Source organism: Mirounga angustirostris, unplaced genomic scaffold (genome assembly GCF_029215605.1).
Source record: "Mirounga angustirostris isolate CCGP_5_RB_7025 unplaced genomic scaffold, mMirAng1.0.hap1 SCAF_5, whole genome shotgun sequence".
Lineage (NCBI taxonomy): Eukaryota > Metazoa > Chordata > Mammalia > Carnivora > Phocidae > Mirounga > Mirounga angustirostris.
The window spans coordinates 149,266,561-149,286,504 of record NW_026991713.1 but is presented as its reverse complement, the minus strand read 5'-3'; the positions used below and the strand labels follow the sequence as shown (position 1 = coordinate 149,286,504).

Sequence of the window (19,944 nt, the reverse complement as noted above, 5' to 3'; positions counted from 1 at the left end):
CACATTGCCGAATTCCTGTGTGAGTTATAGCAATTTGGGGATGGAGTCTTTTGGGTTTTCCACAGAGTATCAGGTCATCTGCGAAAATTTAGTTTGCCCTTCTCTTTGCTAATTCAGATGCCTTTTATTTCTTTTTGTTGTCTGACAGCGCTGAGGCTAGGACTTCTAGTGCTATGCTGAACACCAGTAGTGAGAGGAGACCTCCCTGTCTCAGTTTTTCCCCATTGAGAAGGATATTCACTGTGGGCTTTTCACATACGGCTTTTAGGATATTGAGGTATGTTCCCTTTATCCCTACACTGTGGAGAGTTTTAATCAAGAAAGAAGATAAAAAGCTTTAGCACAGCAAAGGAAATAGTCAACAGAACTAAAAGGCAGCCTATGGAATGGGAGAAGGTATTTGCAAATGACGTATCAGATAAAGGGCTAGTATCTAAAATCTATAAAGAACTTATCAAACTCAACACCCAAAGAACAAATAATCCGATCAAGAAATGGGCAGAAGACATGAACAGCCATTTCTGCAAAGATGACATCCAAATGGCCAAAAGACACATGAAAAAATGCTCCACGTCACTCGGCATCAGGGAAATACACATCAAAACCACAGTGAGATACCACCTTACACCAGTTAGGATGACAAAAATTAACAAGGCGGGAAACAACTAATGTTGGCGAGGATGCGGAGAAAGGGGAACCCTCCTACACTGTTGGTGGGAATGCAAGCTGGTGCAGCCCCTCTGGAAAACAGTATGGAGGCTCCTCAGACAGTTAAAAATAGAGCTACCCTAGGATCCAGCAATTGCACTACTACTATTTTCGGGTATTTACCCCAAAAATAGAAATATAATGATCCCAAGGGGCACCTGCACCTCCAAGTTCATAGCAGCAATGTCCACAACAGGCAAACTATAGAAAGAGCCCAGGTGTCCACTGACAGACAAATGGATAAAGATGTGGTTCATATATACAATGGAATATTACTCAGCCATCAGAAAGGATGAAATCTTACCTTTTACATCGACATGGATGGAATTAGAGGGTATTAGACTGAACAAAGTAAGTCGGTCAGAGAAAGACAATTATCATATGGTTTCACTCATATGAGCAATATAAGAAACAGCATGGAGGATCATAGGGGAAGGGAAGGAAAATGGAATAGGAAGAAATCAGAGGAGGAGACAAACCATGAGAGACTCTTAACTATAGGACACAAACTGAGGGTTGCTGGAGGGGAGGTGGGTGGGGGGATGGGGTAACTGGGTGATGGGCATGAAGGAGGGCACGTGATGGGAGGAGTGCTGGGTGTTATAAGGAACTGATGAATTGCTGAACTCCAACTCTGAAACTAATGATATACTATATGTTAGCTAATTGACTTTAAATTGGGAAAAAAAAAAAAATGAAGAAACAGATCCTGGGCTTTAAATGTTTTTGTGATTGTGTTTGGCCGCAGGAGCCACGTGATGGCAGGTGAGCATCTCACGCGTCTGTATAGTGTGTCTGGCACCCGGGACAAACTCCGTGAACTTTCATTTGCTCGGTGAGCCAACTTCCAGAATCCCTCAACTTGACAGTTGTCTCTCTTTAAACTGCACTTCTGCCGCTGCCAAGAATATCTCCCGTCCGCTGAGCTTCCTGTTGCTCCCCTCCCCGGCTCCAAAATAACAAGAAGTTGCTTGGCAGTGACGTCATCGCCCCTGCCACCGCCTGCAGGGCACGCACATGCTGGCTCTATTTAAGACCCAGGCTTCATGTTCACTGACATGGAAATTGCCACCTTGTGAACCGTACCGGAAAGGCAAGGTTCAAAAAATTTTCTACGAATCACCAGGTTACCAGTTCTGCCTCTCCCAAGGCAAAGAGGAAAAGCCAGGGCGTTCAACCGAGCAAGGGGCTCCAGCTTCTGGGATCAGCCAGGTCCGACTGGTTCTTTTCAACCACTTCTCTCAAGTAGCACAAACGCTAACACTCACTTTAGATGGTGTGCTCACTCTCTTCCACTTCTTTTCCCTTCCCTGGCTCTGCTGTCTTCTGTTTTCCCTCAAAACCATTCTGTTATTTTTATTTACCCCTCCAGACTGCTCTACCTTACTTCTCATTGAATAAAACAGCAAATGGAGCATTAATGAATGGTAACTGCGTCCCACCCTGCCCCCCCACCGTGGATAATCACCATAACCGTTTAATCAGAGTTCTATCATATTTGTTGGTTTGGGTAATTTTTTCTCTCCTGTTCCTGTGCTCTGATGGCAAAAGGGATGGGCTGAAGCGATGTTTCAGACACAACCTTCTCCCTATTCCCTCAGCAGCTGCAGATTTTTCGCATCTTGATGAACCGCCGCAATCCATGTTCGGTGCACATTTTGGGGGGAACATCTGGCACCAACTACTAATGGCTCTAACGTTTAACCATTCAACGTGGGCACGTGCTTCAAAATGCAGCTGTTCGTGCAAATATACCTTGCTGCTTACTCCCCCTAAGAATTTTAGTTCATCAACAAAACTGGAGTCTTTGATTGGATTCTGGAAGCATTAGAGAAAATAAACAAGCACATGGCTTTCTCCCTTGTACGTGATTGCTGCAACAGATGCCATGATGCTCCTGGTCCTCTCTTCCTGTCCATGTCTATACAGAAAAAATATCTAGGAAACTCGAATGGGTCACCCAGTTCCGAAAGGGGCGTGAAGGAACTTAGATGGCTCTCCACTTCTCATGATGTCTGAGAAGGTACTTCTGTAATTTTAAGTTCAGATGTTAACACATTTGGCTTTTCTACCTTTCTATCTGGGGGAGGGAGGATCCCCACATCTCTACTCCCTAAAGAAAAATCAGCTGGAAAATCCCTTCCACACTCCCCCAAGCAGGAGCCAAGCAGCGATGAAGGGTGAAGAAACTGGCTCAAGCTCTTTTGGTGGGGGGTCCTTCCTGCCTCAACCTGGAACCAGAGCAACACCTCACTTGGGCCATTAAAGCATTCATATCCTTTGCCCTGTGATCCTATTCCTGCCAATATGTACAAGGGAAAGATGTTCGCAGAGGGGACAACAAGTGACAGACACAAGGATACGATCTCAGCCTGCATCTACAATCTCCAAGAAGTAGAAGCAGCCCAAACACAAACCTGTGTGACAACCACTAAGTCAACTGTAGAGTCCTTTACAGCCTTCATAAAGGACAAAGAGACAGGCCCTCTACATACCACCATGGGGGTATCCAGTGACACCTCTGCCCTGGAAAGAATTTTAGCAATATAGATCAAGAGCCTTCACAGATCCCCTCCCCTTTTTTTTAGATTTTATTTATTTGATAGAGCAAGAGTGGGAGCACAAAGCAGAGGGATTAGCAGAGGAAGACAGAGAAGCAGGGTCCCTGCTGTGCAGGGAGCCCGATGTGGGGCTCGATCCCAGGACCCTGGGACTATGACCTGAGCCCCCCTGGGACTATGACCTGAGCCCAAGGCAGACGCTGAACCGACTGAGCCACCTGGATGTGGCTTTACAATCCCTTCTGACATGGGAATTCCGCTTCTAGAAACCTAGACTAAGGACTTTAAAACAAAAAAGGACAAAGAAAGAGCTTTACCAAAAAATATATTCATGGAAATCCTACTCCTACGAGGGGAGAAGAGCGGAGAAGAATGTGTGAGAAACAAGGACACAACCCAACGCAGAATTCCACACAGCCTGTGAAAGGGAGAGCCACAGAAGGGAATAACGTGAGGCAACGTTCATGGTAGGATGCTAACTGCTTTTCAAAGCAGACCAACTTACAGATTCAGAATGATCTGAATTATGTAAAATGAATACATACATAAAATGAACTGGAATAAAATGCCTCATAAATAATAAATAAAACATATTAATGGTAATCGTGTCCAGGGGATTTTCTTCTTTAAACTGCTCTTATTCTCAGACTTAAGGATTATAATTTATACATTTTTATGTTCCGAGGGGTTGGGGTTGGGGAGGATCTCTAAACATAATTAGAAATCTAAATAAAAACACAAGAAAACATTAGTAAAAAAAATTGCATGCACACACTGATGGTGATAGAACTATGTAAAAATTGTACTTAAATGGACTATGGGGAAATAATCATTATACTAGGGTTGGGAGATTTGGGATGCTCTTTTCCATTTCAGGTTATGTTGCTTTTACACCTTAAAGCTGTTTGGTTTTTTGTTTTGTTTTGTTTTTTTAACAGCATGGAAACAACAGCTTTCTCAGGAACTCTCCAGCTGACTAGTCATGGCAGAATTCTGCCCTGGAATCCCACTTGCATGCATCTGAACATGAGAGCATCCAATTCAATGTCAGGTGAGCAAATCAACCTGCAGGATCATGGGCTCATGCTAATACCACACATGCAGATCCTTCAAAACTCACCAAAAGCAAGCCTGCGGAGTATTGATCATTAACTTAAAAAGATCATCAAAAGGGGCACCTGGGTGGCACAGCTGGATCAGCGACCAACTCTGGATTTTAGCTCAGGTCCTGATCTCAGGGTCGGGAGACTGAGCCTATGTCAGGCTATGTGCTCAGCGTGAAGTCTGCCTAAGACACGCTCTCTCTCCCTCTGCTCCTCACCCCCCACCACCATCTCTCTAAAATAAATAAAATCTTTTTAAAAAGTATATCAGGGCGCCTGGATACTCCAGTCAGTTAGGCGTCTGACTCTTGATTTTGGCTCAGGTCTGATCCCAGGGTCATGGGACCGAGCACCACATCACACTCCACGCTCAGCCTGGAGTCTGCCTGAGTTTCTCTCTCCCTCTTCCCCCCTGTGTTATCTCAATTAAATACATCTTAAAAATATCATCAAAAGCAAAAATGACCAATGTTCATGGTGCTAATTCTTGCAGTGGATCAGAGTACTCCGTTTTTCAAACTAGCATACAAAACTAACTCCCAATTTGGCCCTGAAAGAAAAATTACGAGTGCTGTCAGCTTTCTCCAAGCCCCGGTGGTTTCAGAGAACTTCCCCTTGCAGATCCTTGCAGAACCAGAGGCATCAGCATCACCCAGAGCTTGCGAGAAACACCTGCTAACAGGCCCTGCCCAGCGCTGCTGAAGCCGAGCCTGCAGTCCACCATGACCGCCAGGTGCACCTGGTGGAGACATTCAAGTTGGAGGAGTGCTGCTCTAAACCACCAATCATCAACCTTGGCTGAGCACTCGCATCACTGGACCAGTTCGGGTTGCACTTCCAGAGATGGACTTAATTGGTCTGGATGGAGGGGCCCTGGACAGTTGGTTTTCTGGGGTTTTGGTTTTGTTTTGTTTTTTGTTTTTGGACACAGTTTTAAAAGCTCCCCTGGTAATATATAGCCAAGTCTAAGTGAGCCATTTAGCTCTTCAACCCAAAGAATTCTTTATTAGAAAGTTAGTTACATCTGAGCAACAGCAGGCTAGATTTACTCCAGAAAATGACTCTTTGCAAGCTTGAATGGAGGAATAATTTACTTCCACGAAACCAGTAACAACCACGGCTGGCTTTTACCAAGTACTTACTCAGAGCACTTACTGTGCTTAGCACTTTTCATGTGTTATCTCTTTGACAGCATCTAGAAGGGAGAGACGACTGTCCCCGTTTTCTAGGTGAGAAGCATTCGGGGTATAATTACCACCAGAAATCCCACATCTCGATGTGGCAGAAGCACCGACAGGACCCTCAGAATGAGTTTCTTACTCACCTTACCCTAGTCCTGACCTTGAGAAGTAGGGCTCCAATCCAAGGCTCGCCCCATACCATTACACTACACTTCCTTCCAAGAAGCGCCAACTCAACTGGAGTGTAAGGCATTATTGTCAGCCAAAAGGTTAAAGTCTGTTTATACATATCCCACCCCCCTGATTTTCAGGTCTACAGGTTCGAGTCATCTCTGTCTTGTTCATCTGATTGACTAAGCTTAACACAGAATAGATGCTTGTGGGGTGACTCAACAAATGAACACACAAGTACGAACCATCCTTCACTGAATTTCAGTAGCATTAAGCTTCAGGAACCCAGCTCCCCCTAAGCCATCTTGTCTCCTGCCCTGATGCATACATCTACTCCTCCTTGTCCCACCCCATGCATTCAACTCTCCGTGGCTGCTCTGGTGTAAGTCATCACGGACCTGTCAGCTGCTGACAAGGACGTGCTGAAGAATGAGGAAGAGCACAGCTCATTCAGCTAATGAGACTCAGCCAAGTGCAAGAGCCAGTGACCTTGGGGAAAGCAAGCTTCGTGTCCAAGGGGGAAGTGAGGGTCAGGAGCACCAGAGTAGGCTGGGACACACAGTGGGAGCTCAACGGACAATTCATTGTAGTCAGGGTCTAGTCCTTAGCCAAAGCCTCTCAGAAACTAAAGCAACTCAAAATGAGCCGGAAGGCTCCCACCCAATTCTGACAGCATATTTCCAAACTGTTCAAGGTAAGAATACTGCGTAAGGGCTAAGGCAAGGACTCTCACTGGGGATACCACCGCCTCCTAGAGGTTGTGGACCTAGGCATTTCTTTCTTTTTTTTTTTTTTTAAGATTTTATTTATTTATTTATTAGAGAGCGAGTGAGAGAGAAACAGCATGAGAGAGGAGAGGGTCAGAGGGAGAAGCAGGCTCCCCGCTGAGCCGGGAGCCCGATGTGGGACTCGATCCCCGGACCGTGGGATCATGACCTGAGCCGAAGGCAGTCGCTTAACCAAGTGAGCCACCCAGGCGCCCTGGACCTAGGCATTTCTAAAGCTCCCCTGGTGACTCATGTTTGGCAAAGTCTAAGCAACGCCAAAGGATGGAGACGCTTTGGGCCATCGCCAGAATGCTGGGGCTGCTTGCATTTATCCCGCGGAGCCAGAGACACTAGCTGTCCTGAAGGCCAAGGCAGTCCCACACCCAAGAGTGACCTACACCTACTGCACTTTCAATCGTCCTGGACCCTTCACTTAGGTGCAAAGTTTGTTTCTAGTCTGACCCTACAATCTAGTTCATTTAATATACATGCAACGTATTAGTTTTTACCCTAGAATCCACCATGCTCTGCTCTTTCAGTTTCTGTTCTTATAAAGAATGCCTTGTGATCTTCTTATGGCCTTTAATCCAAACTCATGCATTATAAGTAGTGCAAGCACTTAAACCACAAAGCCATACCCGGCCAATATATATTGAAATCTACTTTTTATTATCAATTCCTTTCCTTTTCTTTCTCCTTCATAGCAGTTAGAGTGTTACACTCATTTAATAATTAGTTCTATAGGTAGCTCGTAGTAGCCATGCATTTCATTTCAGTACAATAAAGGGGACCTTACCCAAAATTTTCTCCCCCAATTATTTTTATTTTAAAAAAGGAATACAGACTCTTCTAGAGCCTGAAAACTACATATCCATGAGATTTGGTGCTTGCTAAGAAGGTCAAATTATTACTAGACTTTAAGACCCAACCGAGGCAAGACAGAAAAGAGGACACAGAGCCCATGTTTGAACTTCTCAACTCTGACCACTGGACTCTTGGGATGAAAACCATCATCAATGACTTTAGATGAACACTGAAGACATTTATGGTCCTTTTTCACTAAAAGCATACCCCCTCACATTTCTCTAATTTAAAAACAACAAAAGGAAGAGACTGAGATTTAAAGCCTCCCTGGAAAGCCAGTGAAGGTCTCAGGGGCCAGATAGAATGATGGGAGTGGGGTGCCTGAGAGCTTTATTTAGCCTTCTCTTACAGATTGGGCAGTACAGTTCTGTCTCACACGCAGGACACAGTCACGGCAGGTAACTACACAATAGCCCAAAAGGGACAAATGGGACACACAGGACTGGAAAAAACACTGGGAGGAGCTGAAGGTCAAGTGAAGGCCAGTGGCCAAAGGCTCCCAGATGCCCACTGCAGGGGAAAGGACAAGAGACAGACCCACGAGTTCTTGCCTGGCCTCAGCATCCCTAGCCACCCATTGCCAATACACCAGCTAAGAAGAAATCCAGGAACATCCACTGAGCAGATGATGAGCCTGGAGATCTGCTGAGGACTTTAGGAGCATTAGCTCCTGTCACCTTCCCCACAAACCTATGAGGAAGTATAACAAACATGATTTATTTGCCCACTGCCTGCCTTGGAGACCTGGTGAGGCAGTCCATCATGGCCTTCTATTCACTCCTGGCCGCAACATGCCCAGTGAAGAATCTAAGAGGTTATATATGGACAAGAGGAGAAAGTCTCTTCTCTTTGGATCCCGCACAAGGCTTGGCACTACCAGAGGTCATTTGGCTGCTATGTGCAGAGGCCCTACCCAAGAAGGACACGAACACAGAGCCAAGAGCAGAGGGGAGAGAGCGATGACCTCACTGGAGAACCCGGGTCCAGTAACACCTGAAGAGAATGACCAGTCCCACCGACACCAAATGCCCCTGTTGACCCAAGCTAATCTGGTTTGGATTTCTACAGCCAAAAGTTTATTAATATTAGTTCAGATTATTATGCACCAGTTCACAGAGAAAGGACAATGTGAGAAACTGCTAGGTGGCCCAGCCAGGACCTGAGTCACTGTGCCGCCTCCCTAGCCAAGGGTTAGAGACAGCCCTTGTAAGCCAGCACTCACCAGGACACACCACACTGCATTCTGCTTTTTGTCACCTCACAGGAGATACGGAAAAGACCCCCTACCTTTTAAATTTTCAAGACAGGAGGAGCCAGAGGCTCAGGAGGGTCAAGGAAATGGCTACACCACACAACCAGTATGTTCTTGACTGCACACCCACGCTCCCCAACAGGAGATAAAGCTGTGACCACCAGTAATAGTAAGGCTGGTCCTGACAAGAGAGGATGAAAAGGCTTTGACTGGGGCTCTGTGAAACAACCCAGTGGGTTCTCCTCAGGACACACTCCTCACCCTCTTCCCGAATCATGACCAGCTGCACATCTCTTCATGGACCCGGCAGGTTGATGGCTGAGGAAGCAATTCTACTTAGGCACAGAAGAAACACAACTCCCTCCAACCCCCTATTATACAAACAAAGAAGTCTGGTTTGTTAGGACTCAGGATTTTAACAGCGAAGACTATTCACAAACTGACTCAAGTAACAAAAGGAATTTATTAGTTCATGTAACTGCTAAGTCCAGAGGAAAAAGAGCTTCAAGAAAGACTGGATCCACGAGCTCAAGGTATATAATTAGAACCTGCCTGTTTCTCTCTCCCCCCATCTCTCCACTGTGTTGTTGCCATTTGAGGTCAGGATCTTCCCACACAGCAGCAAAGACTGCCACCAGCAATGCCTGCCTTACAACCTATCCTCTCAACAAGGCCAAAATCGCCTCTTAGCAAATCAACTTGGCTGCATACCTTCTGTGACCCAATCACAATGATCAAGAAATAGAACAAGCTGACTATCCAGGCCTGTATCACCTGCCCCGCTCTGGAGCCCAGGTAGGCAATGATAGAGTCAGTCCCACCAAATCACACGGAACAGGAAGGAAGAACCACCCATCCAAAAAGATTGGGATAGTGTCCACCCCAGGGAGAAAAAGAATCCTGGTGGCCACGGCAGACAGGCTCTAAACTGACCCCCAGTGATCTCTGCCTCTTGGAAGGCCCATCCATGTGTAGACCCCTCCTACACTAAATCAGGGTTCAAATGTGTGACAACAGGAAACAGGGAAACTGATAGGGTCTCATTCCCAAGATTAGGTTGTGAAAGACTGTGTCTTCCATGCGGTGTATTCTCTTACTCTTAGGTTACTCACTCCCCAGGAAACCAGCTGCTATGCTGTGCGCAGCCCTACTTTAGAGGCCCACGTGGCAGCGAAGAGAGGCCTCTTACCAAGAGCCACACGAGTGAGTTGAAAGTGGACCCTCCAGGGGCACCTGGGTGGCTCAATCGGTTGACCATCTGACTCTTGATTTCGGCTTGGGTCATGATCTCAGGGTCATGGAACTGAGCCCTGCATCAGGCTCCATGCTCAGCGGGGAGTCTGCTTGGGATTTTCTCCCTCTCCCTGTTCCCTTCTTGTGCACACATGTGCTCTCTCTCAAATACATAAATCTTTAAAAAAAAAAAATTGACCCTCCAGTCCCTACCAAGCTGTCAGGTGACTGCAGCCTCATGATAAACTCTGATCGAGAACCACCCAGCTGATCCATTCCCAGATTCCAAACCCCCAAGAATTGTGAAGATCATGAACATTTGTTTTAAACTGCCAAGTTCTGAAATAATGTTTTGCACATTAAAAGCTAACCAATAGGGACGCCTGGGTGGCTCAGTCATTAAGCGTCTGCCTTCGGCTCAGGTCATGACCCCAGGGTCCTGGGATTGAGCCCCACATCGGGCTCCCTGCTCAGCGGGAAGCCTGCTTCTCCCTCTCCCACCACCCCCGCTTGTGTTCCCTCTCTCGCTGTCTGTCAAATAAAATCTTTATAAAGAAAAAAAAAGAGCTAAATGAGCAAAAACAAAAAACATGCCAGCAATAATCCAACAACCCTGGTCACTTGCTTCTTTCAAAGGTAGTTTGCATGTAAGAGTCTGCTTCCTGAGAACCCCTGTCTCATAGCTTCAGTTTGCTTAATTCCGTAGGAAATAGGGCAATCTTTTAGCCATGAGACTCACACTCTGAACTGCTCCAGACTAAAATATCCCCACCTTAGGATCGAGCAGCTGCTCGGGGCCACAAAAGCAATGGGCTGGTTATAGGACTTTGTTCTTGGTTGAGCCATGACTGCACCCCATGACTGCACCAAAGGAAAGGCATGAATTTTGAGCAAAAAGGTACATGAGAAAATGCTGAATTTGTTCGGGGGGGTGGGGGGCAGGGGAGGGTTCAGTTTTACGACAACACTCAAATCCAGTAAAACACACATACACACTAACACAGTCTGAGTATTCCAATCCTTACAGCAAAAATAACTTCACTTTTTAGGGTCTGAAATAGCCTAACATTTAATTCTTTCTGCACCATTGCCATTAAAATTTAGGTTTTGATTAGATAAGGGTTCTTAGTAATATAATTATTATACTAAAGAAAAAGGATAATGACCATTAACATTTATTGAGCACTTACGAAGCACATTTACTGAGCCGACACACACTCCCATTTTATCCTGCAACAACGGTGAGGTCCAGGGTTTTCTTATCCTCATCTTACAGCTAAGGGAACGAAGGAGTCATTTGCTCAGGCTCACACAACTAAGCAGTAGCGAAGCCATGACTGGACCCCCCCAGTCTGATGGTAGCATCTGTGCCACCAACCACTAGGCTGAACCACCTGCACTGTGACACCTGCCACAGAACACAAGTGGACGTGAGAACAGAACAGCCGGGGCACACACCTGGGCCTCGCCTCTGGCCTGTGACCCTTCCTGGGCCCCGTCATCAACAGCACCCCAGGCTCCCAAGCAACAACTGTCCACGCAGGTCCACCATCTGGCAGCACTGACCGCGCTCCTTCCATGGCCAGGAGCAAGAAGAAAGTTCCAACAACTGGCACAGGAACTCTCTGGAACAGGTCAGCAGTTGGCCCGTATCAAAACGTACACCTCCAGCTGCTTCATTTGCTTCCTTCCTGTGTTCTCCTGCTCAAGTACGTGCCCCTTCACAGATGTTCCTTCTACCTGCAGACTGCAAACCTTCAGGCACCTTCCACTCTTAGCTACCCACGGGAACGTTCCAATGGGGACACTTCAGATTATAAACGGTGCTTAAGAAATTAATTTTTTCTATTGCATTCATGGGCTAAACTTCTCCTCAGAATTATCATATACTAAAACACACTTCCTATAAAATACACTTCACTGCTTCTAACCAGAGCGTCATGTCCTTTCAAATACAGCTCTCATTTTGTCCTTTCTGGTGCAGAAGATCATCTATTTCCTCAACGAAGAAACACACGCTTGCTCACGTTCAGCCATCACCCAGAAACACAACCTGCAAGCAACGGAGCGGGGACTCAAGGCTAAGCAGCCTCCTAACCCAATCCCAAAGTGACGAAGAACAGCAGTCTGTGACTCAGAACCAGAGGGTCTGCGCACTTCAGCCTTTATCGTAAGCACACAATTCTACCCCAGAGCTGTGGCATGCCAGGCTGAACGGTGGCCCAGTAGAGAAAATGCCGGGGACTGTACTTACTGTCACTCAACTGTCTGATGTTCTTGAGAGGGCACTTCAAAGTACGAAGAAAGCAGATAAGTTCTCATTAAAACTAGATGTGGGATCACCGGGCCAACGTTTGACTACGTATACGTAACAATTCCAGTAGTTCCACACACATTCCACTGGGGAGCACCAGGACAGTAACGCTGTGAACACGGGAGCTCGGGACCCCCCTGCAGATCCACAGGACTGCAGCTCCTGGGTTTGTTTTGTTTTTTGTTTGGGGGGTTTTTTAGAGATTTATTTTTTAGAGAGGGGCAGAGGGAGAGAACCTCAAGCAGGTTCCCGACTGAGTGCGGGGCCCAACACAGGCCTCCATCTCATGACCCAGAGATCATGACCAGGGCCAAAACCAAGAGACAGCCGCTTAACTGACTGAGCCACCCAGGCGCCCCTCCTGGTCTTATTTTAAAGTAGCTTTAAAGAACCACCAATAAATTGCTTATCCTACCTTAAAACAGGAAAAAACTCGAACTCAAATGTCCAATAAGTGGAAATTATTTTCATGTGGTTCATTTGCTCAATGAAATGCCACATCCGAGCACGTAAAAGCCATTAACATGAAATCTAAGTGCTTCAGAGAAGCAGACTAAGAAATGACAGGCTATAGATTTTAAGTGCAGTATGTAAAAATGTTTGCGTGTGAAGAAATTCAGGAAAGTCCACATTTTTTATGGGACTTGAGATTGTGAGTTTTCTTTAATAAGATACAAACTAAATCACAGGAAAGAAATAAAATGGCTCTTTATTAAGAACAGGCTTAACTGTATGCATCATTAGGAAGACGCAGATGAAAACCATTTTGCCAGGGCCACTTTTCGCCTGTGAGGTTATCAGGGACCCAGACGTGGGGCCCGACCCCTGTGGTCACGGCTGGACAGAAGCAGGTCTTCTCACCCGCTGCTGCGGGATGCATGTTAGTGCAGCCTCTAAGGTTGGGGGGCGGGGGTAACAGGCAAAGGGAACGGGCAGAGGAGGTGTTGACCTCTATCCACCTTCGAAAACTACTGCACTTGGACCCAGCAATTCTACTTCCAGGAGTTTTTCCAACAAATTCAGGAGAACAAAGCGATGAACACAAAGGTTATGCACTGTGGCATCATTACAAACAACATCCTCAGCAGATCATCACAAACCACCTCCGACGCCTGGCTGGGGGCACCCTGGTCATCGAACCAACACTGGTGTGGATGCAAGCGATCACAATTAGAAAGAGGGCGGCCCCACATACCCCGGTAGAGAACCATCTCTACGATGCCAAGTGAGGGGGGTGTGGAATACACGACTGTTTCTCACGGAGGTGGAAGGAAGGCAGGAGCAGGAGGTGAAGGAGCATCTCTGGACCGGCTAGCACTGCCCGCCTCCAGGAGCATGGCATCGTTTACCGCGTGCACCTTTTGTATTTCGAGCCATATGCATACATATTATGCAGTAATTATCCAGTAAGTTAAATTAAAATTTCAAATGCATAGATTTCCACTGGTCTTTGTTGTTTAATTGTAAGCACCGGTGAAGGGTGTGCTTGGGGTTTGCACAAAGCCCCCGCGCCCCCCCCACGCCTGCTTGTCGTGCCCCCTGCTCCCCCCTACCTTGCCAGCGCCTGGATCTTCAGGACGTGCCGCTCCTCCTGCTCGGCCACCTTCTTTTTCAAGGTGTCGACCTCCTGCCGCAGGGCCGCTGAGTGCTCCATCTCCCCGTCCAGCAGGTTCCGCAAAGACCTGGGCAGAGGGGCCATGTGTTCACGCACCGCCCGCGGAGCCCACCGTGCCACAACACAGGGATTTATCGAAGTCCTCATCCCTTCATTTTCCATGAGGGTCTGCATCAACCCTCATTCCAGTCTATCTCAGGTAAGGGCATTCAGAGACACCCACGTCTGCTCAAGAGCCTCTGAGTAAGAACCAGGATGTGGCCCAGGCTCTGTGCCCCCCACAGCCCAAGTAGCGCTAATGATGGGTAAACAAGGAGTTCAGAGACCCCGAGGCAAGCCCTTTCAAAGCATCCCACCATAAGGGGCAGCACATGAAAGGAGACCATTTTGTCACAGCCGCACTGGAGAAGAGACTGAACCAGGGCAGGGATGGCAGGATAGGCCACCTGGGTCCTGTGAGCAGTAACAGTGGAATATGGACAGAGGCCTTCTCTCATTTCCCATTCTACCCACAAAACACACCGGCCTCCTGCCCCGGCGTCTCCGGGTGGCACAAGCAGACGTGGTATTTTATAGCCTTATCTGGTTTCACACGGCAGGGATCCTGTTCTGTGTCATTCTTGGGAGTTAACCCTCCAAAGTACATCCACTGGTCACCCTTGGTCTTAAAAGCAGACAAGATGGCAGATCTTCCAGAAAGAACCACTAGTTGCCACCAAGAAGTGAGCCAAACATAGTTCTGACTTACCGTTGACTTCACTGGACCTCAAACGGTTTGTTCTGGAGATCATTTACTGACTCTGGGGCACCTACACCCCTAATCTAGTGTACACATGCCAGGTGACATCAGGATAGAGGAAGAAGTGTGACTGTGAACTTGGCAAACCTCCCCCCGGCCCCGGCCCCCTATCACTCACTCAACTCGGAGGCCCACGTTCCTTTAGAGCTTTGAAAAACTCCCTTCTTGGGGCCTGGAACCCCCTGACACAAACATGGTGCGATCTGCTTAGGAGAAATTGACAGTGACTGCTGTTCTTCACAAGGTGAGACAGAACCTACGGCTTCTGCCAAAGAGAACAGCTCCAGCTGGTGCAAGGAAAAAGAATCTGTGATGGCTATAAGCCCTTCATTTAAAGTTTATTTTAGTTGGAAATTTGTGCTGTCTCAAGATTCCTTTTTCAAAAAATTATCTTTTGTTTTAAAAATCAGGCTTGTTTGCTTTTCTGTGTTTCCATAAAGGATGAGGAAGAAGCTTGTCAAGCAGGGCCCAAAATAAGGTTTAAAAAGGACAGTCATGATTGCCTGTCACCATGGACACTTAATTCCTGCTCAGAGAAAAATAAGAGAGCCACGTGAACACACACACACACACACACACACACACAGGCACATGTACGCACGTCCCCTAACCCCCAGGGAGGCAGGACAGTCGGGCTCACGGAAGCCTAGCCTACAACCGCAGGCAAGGCCCTCCACCAACCGCCCCAGCCAGTCGAGCAGCTCACATTCAAGGCAGCCAGACGGGTGCAGCATAGCTAACGCAGGGCAGGTATCCACCAAGGGATACCCAAGACGAATAAAGTCCTTCACCGGCTCGCTTTCTGCCACTGGGCTTCTTCTGAACAAGTCAAAAAGAAGCCAAATACCATCTTGCCCTAGGTATCCCTGATTTGAGAAAACTAAGTATTTGAGTGCTTGGAATATGGTAAGAAAAGCCCTCAAATAAAAGGTTACTCCAAAGACTGCTTTGGGGTGGGGGGGGGGGGTGGTCAGAGGAAGACCGCTAACAGGTATGGGGGGTGGTCTCTGCGAGGTGGTGAAAACATTCTAGAAGTGGGCCCTGGTGATGGCTGCACATGTCTGCCAACACTGAACCGTACCCTTGAAATGGGTCAATTATATAATGTGTGAATTGTATCTCAAAGTCCCTTTTTAAAAAAAGATGTTTGAGAATATTGCTTTACCAAATTCTTAGTGTGTTCTAAGGTAGAGCCATGATTGGAGGGTTTTCAATCCCTGCCAATGCTCAAGTGGTACATCCCACACAAGAAGAGATCATTGGTCACAATCCTGTCAAAGCAAAATTTCCTTCATCTGTGAGACTCTCCGTCCCAGAGCTGTAACGTCCAAGAGACAACTCCTCAAGCCTGAAAAGTCAGGATACCTGTTCTCTTCTTCCAGCTCGTCCTTCCTGTTCATCATGGCCACAATGGCTTGTCGCAGTTCACCTAAGGGAAGAAAGCACAGTCGAGATTAATTGGCAGATCCCGCCTGTTTGACCGTCCCCTCACCGAGCTGGATTATGTGCTATTTAGGGCAAGCTGTCTAGACAAGTTCCCTTTTTCCCTTTCAAAATTAATTTCCGTGCAGTCTCCAAGACCCAGTGGGCGCAGCTCATCACTTAAGAGCCACACGAAATGGGAGTGCCGGGCAGAGTGAGGAGTGTGGAGGGTTTCTTTAGGCAACACACTCCACTGCTACGGAAAAAAAGACTGCTTTGCAGCTTCTACGCGCTTTTCCAAGCCCCTGCTACTGGACAACATCTGCTCTGAACAATGATCTGCTCCCAGTTACAGCTGTTTATCAAGAGATGAGCAAGCCAATCAAGTGGCATTTGGCTCCAGGTGGACACAGAAATACTTACCCAAGTTTCCTAAGAGACGTGCTTTTCCTACCCGGACTTCTATCGTTAGCATACAGGTGACACTGGAAAGGGGTGGGGCCTCTCCTATACGCAGGCCCTCTTTACTTACAGGAGCTACTCTTTTGGGTATCTTCCACTTGGGAAAACATTCAGTGATAGAAAGCCACTCTTTTAAATAAGCATCCAACTTCCCTATCTTCATCAAACTTAACTGTTTTCACAATCTATCCACCTATTAAAAACATTTACCGTATCACTCAGATCTCAAGACCCAGAACTTCTGGATTTCTTCAGGAGAGCCAGTTTTGTTCTCCCCTGCCCATCAACAAACCCTGTGAAATTCTGTTTCCCTCTCGGGATTGGCTGCTAGAAAGCTCACAGCCAAATGACCCACCCAGTGAGCGCATGGGGCCACATGGCAACCACGACAGGCTGTTTTATGGGCGTGCACATGAGCTCAAGGAGATTAAATGCTGGCAGCGCTAGCATTTGAATCCAAATCTCCCAATTTTCAACTCTGCATTGGACCTCAGGAAACAGTAACAGCTACTGGTCACATGCAAAGATGGAGGAACTTGGATTTCACAGACGCCTCACAGAGACATTAATGCATCTTACAAAGGAAGAGCACACCCTGACAGGTGAAGTCACACAACCTCACACCTCTCATGTCAGAGCCAGGATCTAAACTGAGTTCTCGGACTCCCAGGTGACACTGCCATGAAGACCCACGGCCCTGACAGAAGGCAGGAGGGCCGGGAAAGAGACCCAGGTCACACGTGTGCTAGATTCAGAAACAAGGCATGTCCAGGTCACGAGGCCACAACCAGGACCGTGGGGGTGCAGTTCCCGGCACATGTTCCAAGACCAGAATCATACAGGATTTTTTTTTTTTTTTTAAGATTTTATTTATTTGACAGAGAGACAGCGAGAGAGGAAACACAATCGGGGGAGTGGGAGAGGGAGAAGCAGGCTTCCCGCCGAGCAGGGAGCCCAATGCGGGGCTCGATCCCAGGACCCTGAGATCATGACCTAAGCTGAAGGCAGATGCTTAACAACTGAGCCACCCAGGTGCCCCAGTCACACAGGATCCTTGCACCCTTGCTCAATGTTTGAAAATTCAGTAGAAAAAAAATTCAGTAGAAAAAAAATGGGCAGAAAAGCATTCCCACAAAAGATGCTAGAAAAGGAAAGAGCCAGGTTGGGGGCAAGGACCAAGAAGGATGGAAGGAAGGTTAAGCAGAGCTCACAGTGCTGATGAGACAACGGGGACCAAGCTGCCCTGCACCCCGGGAGAGACAGGAACCAGAGCACGAAGCAGGTACAGCCGCCAAGTGTGTACCTGCCTCAGCCGGGCTCGGTAGGTGTCTGCAGAGTATCCTACTGGGTCCAATGTACCTTCCCAACAAGACAGCCAGGCTCCCAAATTAAGGAAGGAAAGTCTTTAAAGGAGGATTTCTTGAGCAGACAATACACATTCACAGATGCCTATTATGAAACAGGATCTAGAGGACTTTGCCTTCTGAACTTGACCAGGTAAGCAGGGTCCTGGCTCTTGGGCTCATACCAGTGTCTCAGCCTCTCTGAGCCTTTCCCTCGGATCCAAGAGGCAAAAAGAGCACCCAGCTTCCCAACTCCGAAAGGGGATGGGAAGGTACTGTGGTAAAGCACTGCCTCTTACATCCTGCAGCAAATAACTTACAAGAACTCAGCATGTACAACTTTAACTGGAAAATGTGAGGGGGGAGGGGGAGCCATACACAAACAACCCATTCATTTCTTCCAGGACACCACAGCCATGGGGAGGAGGGGCGGGGGGGGGTGCGGAGGACAGGATAAGATCTAGTTGGCCTTTCTCTTCAAGAAGCCCAGCACAGGGATGCCTGGGTGGCTCAGTTGGTTAAGCATCTGCCTTCGACTCAGGTCATCTCAGGGTCCTGGGATCGAGTCCCATATCGGGCTCCCAGCTCAGCAGGGAGTCTGCTTCTCCCTCTACCTCTCCCCCCTGCTTGCGCTTTCTGTCGCTCTCTCTCAAATGAATAAATACAATCTTAAAAAAAAGAGAGAGAGAGAGAGGGGCCCAGTACCAGTGGCCGGCAGCCATGGACTGTGGACACAAACCCGGAAATCGCTCCTGCCCTCCAAGGACTGCTTGCTTCCCAAGTTTTCCTACAAAACCACCTTCCCACTAGGGTTCTCTACTGGTCTAAACTTCTTACAGGGACAGAAGAAAAGGTACGCATTTGCAGTGAGTTGCCAGGAGGCTGGAAGAGGTGAGACTTTTTTTCTTCAACAGACTATTTTTTAAAGCAGTATCGAAGGTACAGAGGTTTTCCGCACACCCCCTGCCCCCACACAGGCACAGCCTCCCCCACCATCACCATCCCTACCACAGCGGGACATTTGTTATGACTGAGGAGCCTACACTGATGCACTGGAACCACCCAAAGTTACCATCACGGTTGGCTCTTGGCATTGTACACTCTAGGAGTTCGGAACATTGTACTGACCTGTGACCACCATTACAGAATCACACAACACAGTCCTGCTGCCCCTCAAGTCCCCGGTGCTCCACCTGTTCATCCTCCCTCCCCCAACCCCTAGCGCAACCCCCTCTGAATAGGAGAAACTACACTCCATCTGCAAGCCTTCTGTGTGGGGGCAGGACAGCACACACATGACTGATTCACACCAGTGACCCACTGGCACTGGACCTAAGCATCAGGAGAGCTCTGCAGAGCGCATGTGCACAGCAGGGCACCCCCCCCCACACACACACACCACCACCACCAGGGCGCTCAGCACGGGGTGCCCTGGACTGCTCAGTTCCCCCCTGCCCCCCGCTCTGCCAAGCCTCTGCGGGAGGGAGCACGTCACCACCCACACACATGAGCCTTATGACACGCTTGCAGCCCCTTTGCCTGGCCTCAACTGCAGAGACTGCAGCCTCTGAACAGAGGCCTTCCTGAGAGACTCTCTGGAATGATTTATAACTGCACTATCTTGACCCTATATACACGAATTGTCGGGTTTCATGGTCAGAGTTTGTCTTTTCTCACATTCATGCCCAACTTCCAGTCTGATAAAACCCTACTCCTTTATTCAGGCCCAGATGAAAAGGCACATCGTCTAGGAAGCCCTCCGGGATTTCCCCACCCATCAAACAAGTTGCAGAATGTGCAATAATTAACCACTTGTCTCTTACAATTAGCTTACAACTCCTTAAAGACGCACAAAACGTTATGCACCTTGGGTCCCCAAAAGTCCACCACGTTGGGTGCTTGGTTAAGGTTCATGACAATGGGTGATCTAGACTATTCTTACCCAACTACAGTACCATGGAAACTAACAACAGGAGTAAAGCTGCTATGTGATGACCACTTTCTATGTGCAAACTATCAGCACCTGACACGTCGTTTTACTTTTCACAACCACATAATGCGGACGCTCAGTACAGAGCAGAAACCCACACTGGGATAAGGCCATAGGGTCTGAAGTCACTTTCCACACCCTAAGTCCAAGAATTATGGA

The 19,944-nt window shown here is 47.7% G+C and overlaps 1 protein-coding gene across 2 annotated transcripts in view; it reads right to left on the bottom strand.

The window, feature by feature from the left end:
* The window catches only part of SNX29 (sorting nexin 29), a 517,029-nt gene that overhangs the window by 373,210 nt on the left and 123,875 nt on the right, over positions 1-19,944 (bottom strand). For both annotated transcript variants that reach the window (XM_045874993.3, XM_045874995.3), the window contains exons 12-13: positions 15,934-15,997; positions 13,708-13,836 (exon numbers count right to left, since the gene is read on the bottom strand). In XM_045874993.3, coding sequence (XP_045730949.2) covers positions 13,708-13,836; positions 15,934-15,997 — 193 coding nt within the window. The remainder of the gene's footprint in view (positions 1-13,707; positions 13,837-15,933; positions 15,998-19,944) is intronic.